This window comes from Dendronephthya gigantea, unplaced genomic scaffold (genome assembly GCF_004324835.1).
Source record: "Dendronephthya gigantea isolate DGI-Jeju-01 unplaced genomic scaffold, DenGig_1.0 000094F, whole genome shotgun sequence".
In the NCBI taxonomy this organism is placed as follows: domain Eukaryota; kingdom Metazoa; phylum Cnidaria; class Anthozoa; order Malacalcyonacea; family Nephtheidae; genus Dendronephthya; species Dendronephthya gigantea.
This window is the reverse complement of record NW_021163104.1, coordinates 714,366-727,306: the sequence shown is the minus strand read 5'-3', so window position 1 is coordinate 727,306 and position 12,941 is coordinate 714,366. Positions and strand designations below refer to the sequence as shown.

At 35.3% G+C, this 12,941-nt stretch overlaps 1 protein-coding gene across 1 annotated transcript; it reads right to left on the bottom strand.

The window, feature by feature from the left end:
- Positions 1–1,124: 1,124 nt before the first annotated feature.
- Positions 1,125–9,707, bottom strand: LOC114533693. The gene is made up of 10 exons (XM_028555292.1): positions 9,281–9,707; positions 8,421–8,596; positions 7,050–7,278; positions 6,283–6,490; positions 4,078–4,144; positions 3,642–3,686; positions 3,158–3,321; positions 2,621–2,693; positions 1,989–2,021; positions 1,125–1,559 (listed from the first exon to the last, which is right to left on the bottom strand). The coding sequence occupies exons 1-10, from the start codon at positions 9,639–9,641 to the stop codon at positions 1,239–1,241; spliced, it is 1,677 nt and encodes a 558-aa protein (XP_028411093.1). The 5' UTR covers positions 9,642–9,707; the 3' UTR covers positions 1,125–1,238.
- Between the last annotated feature and the right edge of the window lie 3,234 nt (positions 9,708–12,941).

Sequence of the window (12,941 nt, the reverse complement as noted above, 5' to 3'; positions counted from 1 at the left end):
ATTGTGTGGTTAATTATTCACCATTGCGTCTGAGAATGTCATAACCACCTTACCCTTCTAATTTATCCGAAAATCATCAAATATACGTCACGTGACAGAATACGCCAGTTTTGCACAAACAGAAAGCATGTTGGTGGAAATCTCGGCTGCCATCAATATCCATTTCTTTTGAAACCTAAATTCTCCTATACAAATAGCTGTCTTCGGCTGCAAAACACTGTCTTTGATCGTCTGATCCGGTCATGATCAGTCAACTGAAACACGTCTCCAGATCGATCACGCCGAATCTCCACGATTTTTGTCTGCTTCGAAACTACTAAATCGGCTAATCAGATTGATCACAAAACGCTTCCAATCAGCTCTAAAACGATCAGACCACTGAGCTCTACCATTATTCCTGGAGAACTTACTCTCCATCAAAAAGTGAAGCAAAAAACATGGCGTATCTTGGCGTTTACTTATTGTTCTTATTTTTCTTCTAAGGAACGCATTTCTAGATCAAAGGTTTCTAAATGTAAAAAGCTTACATTTAATCAAAGCAAGCAGAGAAATTATTAGGAGGATGAAATTTCAAGCAAGATTTTCCTTTTTGTATTGCTGCATTATTTCATCAACCACATGAAATTTCAATGATTTCAATGAAATTTCAAATCTCAATTAAAAACAAATAAATTCATAAGAATTAAACTATCTACGTAGTGATTACAGAAAGCGCGTGTTGGTTTTAGCTATATTTAATATATTGTCCATTTAATTATTGTTAATTTTGTGACACTTTTTTGCATGCGTTATTTTAATTGCTTTTTAATCATGTTTAATACGAATGAAAAAGTTATCCAAAAAGTGGAAAAAGACAATTTTGTATCTTATGTAAAGCTAGACATTTGGTAATTATAAATCATATTGAGGAAATGAGAATTCCGTCATCTTGGATAAACTTCCTTATCAAAGACACTCCAGTGACGTCACATCAAAGATAAGCCAAAATTTCTTTTGTGAACAAAATAAATCTAACCCTCCCCCCTTCTGGTTAAGCCAACTAAACTTTCAGACAATATCTTCACTATTGATTGAAGACAATTAAAAACCAGTAAGATTGCAGAATTTTTCATAGACAATTCATGTCATATCTAAGCTTTATTTAATCCAGGATTATTCAGCGAGTGCGTAGGATGAAATATAAAAACATGCGGATAATTTAACAGAGTAAAAACCCTATAAGAATTAAATAACTTCAATCAAAGCTCATCCCTTAGACCTTCATTGATATCATCATCATCTTCATTACGATCTTTATTATCATCGCGATCACGACGATCATCTGGATCATTGCTATCATCACGATCATGATTATCATCTGGATAATTGCTATCATCATTATCATCATCATCAGGATCATCATCATTATTATCGTCGTCATCATCATTACTGTGATAATCATTTTTAATCCCAGCTTTTTTTCGATATTGTATGTATGGATGCAAAACTGTGTCAAGATTTTTTTCTACCTCTTCTGGTGTTGCCATGTTTCCATGAGCAGACTTCAAGCCTTGAAAAATCTTTAAGAACAAGAAATAAAGTTGTACCGTTCATTCTTCAGAAACAGAAAATTAAGAGAACTAACATTTAGATGAGTGTTTTGAACATTGTATGATCGGACGAGTGCGGATGATTCAAGTAGAATAAAAGGAAAAACAGAAATGCAGATTAGATGTATCAGCATGTGCCTTGAAATATCGGTATTCAGATTTATTTATCTTAATGCTATAATTTGCTCCAATCGAAGTTCTTAATTTGATAGAACTGTAATAAATGTAAGAGGGAAAATCTATTAAAATGTAATCTTTAATATCTATAAGTGCATATTCGCCTCAACGGAAGTCTAAGATGTCACATGAAAAAAAAGACAAGAAATCGTAGCCTGCATCTCATTAGAAGATTTACATCGTTCTGACAACTAAGTATGCAATGATATTATATACATGTACCTGTGATGCAAACGCTTCTGTTCCTCCCAGGTGCTGGAAAGAAACAAGATGAAGAACATTAAATTGTTTTCAACAAGTTTCGTATGTTTTTCGAGAGTTCAACCTTCACTGACATAACAATTAAGACTGCAGAATAGTTGCACTAGCGACGAAATAAAAGAAATCGAGGGTTATGATCCAGTTAGCTTGTAACAAGCTCTCCAACGACGGCTAGAAGGACGACCTTTGTCGCTACATTAACTCTGCTAATCAGGTCAAAACGTCAAGAACATGACGCTGGTTGCGGCCGCGATGCTCAAAAAGTTACACTATGACAGGGAATGTCGTTTGATTATGTTAGGCTTGCCAACCAATTTTATATTAAACTTTGTTCATAAGATGGAAAGTTCTTCCAGCATTTAATATAAATTTGCAATTTTCTAGCAAAATTATTCTTTCTGAAATCTTATCTGTTACCAATTCTGCAGAATTAGCAAAAAGACTTCCCAACACATCATGAATTTCAGCCTTGTTTCAAGGATGAATAGTTTATTTCCTCATAACAAGATTTCGTGATAAATTTTTCGTGATGCTTATAAACTCTATTTTAGGTAGATTTATACTCAGCATAAAAGATCGTGTTTCCCACCAACCTGCTGATACTCTTTAATAAACTTGTCTAAAATGAGGACGCCATCCTGCTTCATAAGAGTATCGATCAGCAATCTAAAAGCGATAATTCCATTACGTTACATTCTTACCTATCTTTTTGAAATTGTTTTATGTGGGGTAAAAGTATTAAGGCACTTGTACAACCGTATATGTACTGTATCATACTGTCATATCTTTGTTTCAACGTCATTATCAATCTCGGGCAAAAAAAACACGATACAGACGTTGTAGCGATTATATTCGACACTCCGGGAATTCATTTATATCGCAAGTACGACTTGTTTAACAAGAAACTAAACTCTGACAACAGAAGACAGCGGGCTAATCTTGAGTTTCATCCAACATGAAATACACTTAGGATTACAATAAGGAACAAAATACAAAACATTTTTTTATAAACTCATATTAAAATAATCTGTTCCTCGATCGTGTCACAAGGACGAAGGAAATAGAATTGTAGGGATGTTTATGAAAAGTTTGCTTGTATTATTTGGTAGAAAACTGATAGATTTTCTCACCTTATATCCTCTTCTCTGACAAAAGAATATTCATAGGTATACATATTTGAAGGCTCATAACGTTCCAGCAGCAACAACAATTTCCGTAAATCATCTTTACCTAACGAATCAATATCTTCTTGCGAGATTACTGCTTGATTGTCTTTTGACAGAATATGAAAAATCTGAAAGATGAATTGTTTCTAACATAAATATAGCTATACTGAGAGTATCTATATGAATACGTCACTTATAAAATAAACATGGCATTGTCCTAAAGGTTTGCTCAGTCTTCATACTGTATAGGTAAAAACAACGTTGCATACATAAATATATCGTGGTTCAAAGTTCTAATATTTCCTACTAGCGGAAGTAACGTTTCCCAGCCGTAACACGTGACGACGGGACATCGACACCAATAATTGCGACATTTCAACGAAAGTATATTACATGTAAGATGACCTCATTTATAAAACTTGATAGCAACATTATTATTTTAAATTACCTCTTCTGGTAACGATTCACTGTCAACTCTCCAGTGAAGATGTTCCTGAAGAAATGTTTTACGAAAATGAACAAATAAAAATTACTACTACAGAAAGATTAATGCCTGTATTCAAAAAGCTCACTTACACTTATTGAGTGTGACGTAGAAATTTTGTTATTACTGATCAATGTGACAGTTATTTCTTAGTCAATGTAAAGATGTAACGTAAACACACAAAAAAAATTATTTGAGGGAAAATATCGTCGTGGAAACGTTATTATGAGAAGATCGAAAATCTCTCACTGATGAGTTTGAATGGGTGAGCTTTTGAAATACAGCCATAAGTAAAAAATATGTTCATTTAATTCGAACCTTTTACTAAAAATGAATTGAAACACTATTTCTGGTAATCCAAACAACATTATCACAAATGTCTCACGCAAGTTTTCGTTACCTCGAGGATAACAGGGATGGACTCCAAAGTTAAGGGACCACCTTGTGATGCTTCTTTCAGTAATTCTCTAAACAGATGTTGGAAAATACAAGTTGAGAAAGAATTTATCATTAATTACACGCGCCATGCGTAAAAGGTTACAAAAAGGTTTAAGGATAAAGGCCCATTCACGTTATATGATTAGCTACTGTATATTCCGTACAAATCTTATCCTGACGAACGTAAATTGTAATCGAGTAAATCCGTGAAAATACGTCGTATTTCGAATTTCGCCATAATCAGAATGAGCAAAAAAATGTTCGATAGGCCCACGAAAAAGGATTGGTTCGCTATTATCCCTCAGTGTCACCATGTTATCCAAATCTACAATTCATGATTGCAAAAAATAATGACTTTCCTTCCAAAACTATCATTCGAAAAACTAATATTTGTTGATCCATACTACGAGGTTAGGATCTGAACTTGCATGATAGGATTTCATTCATTCGCAGAACAGGAGAAAAAACTGTAAAAAATGGCCGACAATGTATTTTCTCTCTCACTACTGTTACGCGTGAAGATCTTGTAGATCTAGTGTGGAGATCTTGTAGATCTAGGGTGGAGAACTTGTAGATCTAGGGTGGAGAACTTGTAGATCTAGTGTGGAGATCCTGTAGATCTAGTGTGGAGATCCTGTAGATCTAGTGTGGAGATCTTGTAGATCTAGGGTGGAGAACTTGTAGATCTAGGGTGGAGAACTTGTAGATCTAGGGTGGAGAACTTGTAGATCTAGTGTGGAGATCCTGTAGATCTAGTGTGGAGATCTTGTAGATCTAGTGTGGAGATCTTGTAGATCTAGGGTGGAGAACTTGTAGATCTAGGGTGGAGAACTTGTAGATCTAGGGTGGAGAACTTGTAGATCTAGTGTGGAGATCCTGTAGATCTAGTGTGGAGATCTTGTAGATCTAGTGTGGAGATCTTGTAGATCTAGTGTGGAGATCTTGTAGATCTAGTGTGGAGATCTTGTAGATCTAGTGTGGAGATCTTGTAGATCTAGTGTGGAGAACTTGTAGATCTAGTGTGGAGATCCTGTAGATCTAGTGTGGAGATCTTGTAGATCTAGTGTGGAGATCTTGTAGATCTAGTGTGGAGATCTTGTAGATCTAGTGTGGAGATCTTGTAGATCTAGTGTGGAGAACTTGTAGATAGATCTAGTGTGGAGAACTTGTAGATCTAGGGTGGAGAACTTGTAGATCTAGTGTGGAGATCTTGTAGATCTAGTGTGGAGATCTTGTAGATCTAGTGTGGAGAACTTGTAGATCTAGTGTGGAGAACTTGTAGATCTAGTGTGGAGATCTTGTAGATCTAGTGTGGAGAACTTGTAGATCTAGTGTGGAGAACTTGTAGATCTAGTGTGGAGAACTTGTAGATCTAGTGTGGAGAACTTGTAGATCTAGTGTGGAGAACTTGTAGATCTAGTGTGGAGATCTTGTAGATCTAGTGTGGAGATCTTGTAGATCTAGTGTGGAGAACTTGTAGATCTAGTGTGGAGAACTTGTAGATCTAGGGTGGAGAACTTGTAGATCTAGTGTGGAGATCTTGTAGATCTAGTGTGGAGATCTTGTAGATCTACTGTGGAGATCTTGTAGATCTAGTGTGGAGAGCTTGTAGATTTAGTGTGGAGATCTTTTAGATCTAGTGTGGAGATCTTGTAGATCTAGTGTGGAGATCTTGTAGATTTAGTGTAGAGATCTTGTAGATCTAGTGTGGAGATCTTGTAGATCTAGTGTGGAGATCTTGTAGATCTAGTGTGGAGATCTTGTAGATTTAGTGTAGAGATCTTGTAGATCTAGTGTGGACATCTTGTAGATCTAGTGTGGAGATCTTGTAGATCTACTGAGGAGATCTTGTAGATCTAGTGTGGAGAGCTTGTAGATTTAGTGTGGAGATCTTTTAGATCTAGTGTGGAGATCTTGTAGATTTAGTGTAGAGATCTTGTAGATCTAGTGTGGAGATCTTGTAGATCTAGTGTGGAGAACTTGTAGATCTAGTGTGGAGATCTTCTAGAAGCTGCAATTCATTTCTATGGGCAATATGGGTAAAATTAAGAACGACATGCAAAGGGTCAAGGACCTTTCCTGTGACTCGTCTTTATGACAGTCAAGTGTTGTTGTTCTGGGAGGATTTCACAGATGTTGTGTAAAAACAGGCAAATTTCATGGTTACCTGGCAGTTTCCAGATGAGAATTTCCCATCGTCATTTTACCATGACCAGGATATTTCCAGTCAACATCAAGCTGAGATAAAGGAAGATAAGACAAATTCTGCGAGTCACATCCCGTGTTATTGTATTTTTCAAGATTATCAAGACGAGAAAACAAGATTGCAACGGCAACGTTGTTACTGCCATACGAGTTAACTTGATGATAGTAACCTAACAACAGACAGAACTTGGTAAACAAAATACTGTGACATGTAGCAGACACTATTTTATATTACTATCATTGACCATATTCAGGCAACCTTGGTACGTATTATAAAGTATTGTATAATATTATATGATACAATTATGTAGATAACATATATTAGCATGTAAATAAATGACATACAATGTGTGTATGGCAATTTCATCAAAGTAACGATGGATTCGTTCGCATTTTCAATGTTTTAGTGAATTTTTATTTCAAATACAACCATTCGCCATTGATCGAGCTGCCTACTGTACGTTATGCGATGATTACAGCTGACAATAGCCATTCCCATGCAATGAATTACGATATAGCTGTGAAACCCAGGCTTGATCAAAAGATAAAATTTGTTAAAAATTTACGATGTAGCTATCGTGTTGCGTGTATAATAGCTATACACTGAAAATACTTGTAATCCATCTTCGTACCCAGGTCTTTTCGTGTATACATTTTGTTAATTTGTTTTGTTAAATTGTATTAACAACTCAGGTAATATATTATCACAACTAATAGATAATGACTTACTTTTCGGGAGGAATAAACAATCACCAGCATTCACAGTGACAAATGACCAAGGTACGTCTTTAACTTTGGGATATTTGATTAAATCAACTGAATCAACTTGAAGCAATGAATATCCTCCAACCTCGTACTCAGGCTCCCACGCTTTGTATATCATTTTCTCATATTTATATTCGATCATTTTCCATTCTTTGGTGCCATTATAAAGACAATTGATTGCGTTAAATGCGTCCTAAAACACGGGAAAGACATTTTAAACCTAAATTTTCTGAAATTTCTCGGAATAGAGTTTATAACGAATACCTCAAGAAGCCTTAAATTGTACTTTTACCATTGTTAACTCATCACTACAACCCCAATGATTGTGGCGGTGTATTATTAAGTAGCACGCGCCACAATTATTGAGCAACACAATTGGTTAACTGCTCCTAGTGAATGGCTAATTGAGAGAAAGAGGGATTTTAAAGGGACAAGCCGATGAAAAAATAACGATGGTTTTTCCCGTGTCTTAAAACGAACTTGAAAAAACATTCTTTCTTACTTTTCATTTTCGTTTAGCCATTTACAGTTTTAGTGCAGGTAAATTTTTGTGTGCCTCTTGAGATTGCTAGCTCAGCAAATTATAATACCAAATTATCAAATCTGATAATCATAATTAATAGCAAGCATGCATACATAAGTATTCACACATGATTATTGTGTGACTTACCAGTCAATGACATATTAAATGACTTTCAGACTAATCAACATTATGAACTGACTAATCAGTCATTACTTTGGCCCGTCAATAACATGTTATTAAAATTACTTTTAGACTAATCAACATTATGAACTCGCTTTTCAGTCATTAATGCGACCTGTCAATAACATGTTATTAAAATTACTTTCAGACCAATCAACATGATAAACTGGCTTATGAGTAATGACTTTGGCCAGTCAATGACATGTTAAATGACTTTCAGACTAATCAACACAATGAACTGGCTTATCAGTCATTACAGTGGTCAGTCAATAACATGTTAAATGACTTTCAGACCAATCAACATGATGAACAGGCTTATCAGTCAATACTCTGGTCAGTCAATCACATGCTATATTACTTTCAGATTAATCAACATGATGAACTGGCTTATCAGTCATTACTTTGGCCAGTCAGTGACATGTTAAATGACTTTCAGACTAATCAACATGATGAACTGGCTTATCAGTCATAACTGTCGCTAGTCAATAACATGTTAAGTGGTTTTGAGACCATAATTATATTTGACATGATGAACTGGCTTAATTATCATCACAGTGGCAAGACTAGATTGCATCTTCCCTGATTGTATCTTCTCTGTACTGTAAATCATGATTGATATAAACAAGGATTACCTTATGTAAGAGACTCTTGCTTCCTCCACCACTCATCCATAAATCAATCTCAACAATATGATCAGAAAATGTTCCACATGTTAAACATGGCTGCACAAGGATGTCAGACCACATTGGTGTTGGTAATTCTGACACAATATAACTGTTTACATCATGATAAGTATCCACAAAGTGGGCTGGATCGAAAGAAGAACAACAATTGATCACTGAATATAACTTTATTTTATGGTACATAATCATGATATTATATTTAATTCTAATATTGTAGCTCGATCAAATCAGAATATCAACATTTGCATCACATATTTTCAATCTTGTGTATAATTTTTTGTGTAAGAAAAGAGCATTCTGGGCTTAATTTTCACAATTATAAGTCTAAGTGGAATAAAGTTAGTCACAGTATACCATGTTACATAATTCCCTACAGTAAGTATGTTGAATCACTTTTCTAAAAAACTTCAGGAGTCAATTCAAAAAAAAAATTAGCATGGTTTCAATGCCATCAATAGCTGAACGGAAGTGGTTGATGTTATACGTACAATATTTCTATGTGCATGTTTTCGGTCTGGACTATTTCTTATTTGTAAAAAATTATTTCTTGTCTAATGTTAAAACTTCAATCGTGTATTAACAAGGCTTTGGTGTTTAATAGGAGGATAACCATATTATAAAGCACGAATTTTAATCTGCCTTGCAATACATTCCAAAGATTCCAAAGTTGAAACATACATGTACCTCAAGATTTAAGGCCATGAAGTTAGCTTATCAATTCAAATTTCATAACTGTGAGTATTTCTTTGTAAAACCTTGAAATTTCTTTCATATTTTAGTGCAGAATAACATGTTTGATCATCACCTACCTATGGTATCCCTTCCTAATCCCTTAGCACCAATTGGTACTCCTCCAGATTTTTCACCCTTATTTTCCAATCTAACTTCCAAATCTCCATAATTCTGTTTTAAATATTTATCAGTCCACGACGTGAATGCCTTAGAGTGTTTCGCAGCTCCTCTAAAAACCACAGGCTTGGAGATTTTAACATAGTCAGTCCAAAACTCGAGAGGTGAAGGTACATCAAAGCGTTCATCGATACTTTCTGGTGATCGATGTGATCCAAGCGGCTTTAAATGACCTTTTGGAAAAGTTTTATCAGCAATATTTATTTGTAAACAAAGTATCTTGAATGTTATAAGGTTGCTTAGTATCTTGTATAATATCATTATCGCTTTTTCTTTGCTTTCTTTGCTTTCATATCAAAGACGATACAGATTATAATATCCTTTTATTGTTTTTAAATTTATTTTTAAAATTGTTTGCATAGCCGCTAAATCACATCTACTAGAAGTAGAATATAGAAACTGAGCTGAGTTTGACCTGGATAGTTAGGCTGCGTTCAAACTGGGTGCCGGTAACTTTTTCTGAAATTGACGCTTCCAAATAAAACGAGCACCGATGCTGCATCAAGAACGAGCACTGCCTCAAATGGTGCTACTTGACAAGGACACTGTGTTCAGCACGTTTTATGAACCAGTTTTGCCCACTGCGTCTGAACGCAGTCTTAGTTACTAACATGGGACTGCCAGTTTCAACATAGCTCCGATTAATAAGCAGAGTGGCGTTCCTCGTTCTGAAATGAAAACGCCTTTATTATTTTTTAGCCGCCTAATTCATCTGCAGTGGAATTTTAACACGAAGCATGCATGGGAAACGTTGTCACAAAATTGTTTGCCGGCACCTTGTTCCCGGAAAACGATTAAAAAATTACTATATCAATTATAATATGCATCATAATTACACTAGCCAATTGATGATCGTTAATTGTTATTGAAGAGAAATTAATGCATGCAGCGAACTGCCCAATTCTATAAAACTTCACTTGACACTTGATCTGCGCAAAATGTTTGGATAAAATTGCAAATAATATAAAGAGCCAAACACAATACTTATAAAAGACGGCGTACGGCGGTTATAATAAACAATTATTGGATGAGGTTTTTTGTGATATGCAGAGTTATCAATTAAGGTCGAGGTAAGCGTTATCAGCCGAGCCGGAGGCGAGGCGGATAACGCTTACCGAGACCTTGATACCTCTGCATATCACAAAAACCGAATTCAATAATTGTTTTACTATACATTTGAAGAATGGTAAACATAGTATGAACGAACGAAAAACCTTATTTAATGGCAACATCCAAAAATACATCAAATATTAATACATAAATACATTCAAGTGAATACCCCTTGGTAACCACCGCAGGCTCAATTGCAGATAACTCAGTTATCTGCTAGCAGATAACTGAATTTTGCGTGATTGCGCGATTTATCTGTCAACCATTAGCCAATCAAATTGCTTTTACTACTATAATGTATAATAATAAACAATTATTGGATGAGGTTTTTGTGATATGCAGAGTTACCAAGTTCGAGGTAAGCGTTATCGCCTTCGGCTTGGCTCAACATCCAAAAATACATAAATTATTAATACATTCAAATCAATACCGCTTGTTAACCACCGCAGTCTCACTTGCAGATAACTACTGCTAATATTATACTAGCAGATAACTGAATTTTGCGTGATTGCGCGATTTATCTGTCAACTATTAGCCAATCAAATTGCTTTGACTACTATGATGTATAATAATCTGTATATAATTTAATGATAATGCAAATGGGTCAATCATGTATGCAGTGACAGTTTCTTTTTGAAATGGCGAGTATATTGTAATGAAGTTTGTATATATTCTTGATTGTGTAGCGAGACCGCTGTTATCCATTTTTATCATTAATATTTTTATCTCATTGAACGCAATCTTTGCGAACAAAATTTTCTGAGGCCACGTGCATGTTTTTCTAAGGCCATATGTCCCCCCCCCCCCCCCGTATAAATGGCGCTTGGGGCCATTGATCCCATTTGGCAGATTTAGCACGGAGGACGCGAACGTCAAAAAGGACGTGAAAATGGCGAATAAATGGCGCGATGCGTTGAATAATATGAAATCCAAAATAAAATTGTGAGCAGTTTTTTCAACAAGCATCACAACTGCTGTGCTCTTTGCTAATGGAACTTGTTTCCCATTTCTAATCGGGACATTCCACGCTATTTATTAGCCATTAATTTTCCCATCCTTTTACGAACGTTCACGTCCTCATGCCTACCTATATGTATCCCAAAAAAACCAAAGTGATAATGACATAATGTTTTTTTAAAAGAATCTCGTGAACAAGACAATCAAACTGAAGCACTTTGAAAAGCAGTTTGAGAGGGCCTAGAACAAAATGTTCTATTTTGGCTCTAGTGGGGCCTTTTTGTCCCCACTTTCTGTATTGAGGTTAGTTGACGATCATCGACGCGGTTAGCTGATTTTGTTCGACGTTGCTATAGTCAAATATTCAGTTGCTTGAAATAAGCTACGGGAAGTTAATTATGCTGTCAGGACTTTGAAATATTCATACAAACGTTGCAATGTCATTCGCTGTCAATAATATCGAGCAAACTCGAGTCTGAATGTACATGTTTGTGACCATAATAAGCATCAATCCGCCAATTTGAATTATTCTTGTTTCCTTTATAACGGTTCTTGTTGTAAATTGCAAACATTTACTTTAGTAATAACAATTGCTAATATAAGACAACATTAAATAGGCGGTCCATTACCGTTTACCATTAGTGAGCTTATGCAAGTGACGTCTTTGACAACACGTACGTTTACCGGAAGTAACGTTTTTGTTTTTAACTAATCACAATCCTTGACCCAGTCTTTTCACGTTGCTCATGCCGTTTGTGTTGTCAAAAACGTCACTTGCTTAAAGCTCACTATTAACTTTTGTTTCCTTGCCCGAGGAATCGCGGGTTCGGGGATTGCACAATACTTGTGCATACAATGGGAGACAGGTCCTGGGTACGAGGTTTGAAGAACACGCATAAACTGCCAAATAAGAGACGTTAATATTTAATATTTAGCTTGCACTTAAATAATTTATTGCTGTTGAGTGCTACTAACATGCAAATTAGTATTTTATTACTGTTCGTCCATGCAGTTTCTACGCAAACCAACTGTTCAAATAAAGTCGTGAAATAATTTTCAATATATCTTAATCAGAGTTGTGGTAAGTCATTTTAACATTAAAATTTTTTTTAATGACTTTGTTTCGTAAAATGCGGCTATTCAGGCTATTTTATAGATGACGCATTGAATATTTTCCTTAGCATAAGAGTGGCCAGTTGGCTAGCGCCATTAGAGAAAAATAAACAAACTGGGTCAATTAAAGGTTGCAAACAACATGCTCACGAGAATGAATGTCAGTTTATCTCAATCATGTGGCACAATTAATCTCCATCTTGGCTAAACTGATATTTAAAAAGCATCTGCTATTTCAATATGTTTAAATATTCTCCACGCCAGACAAAAATCTCTCTCTCTCTCTCTCTCATAAATATGCGTTGTTTTAAACATATGCGCATGTTAATAAAATAATGTCGTTCTTTGATAAAAAAAAAACGAGCGATGAGAACTATTACT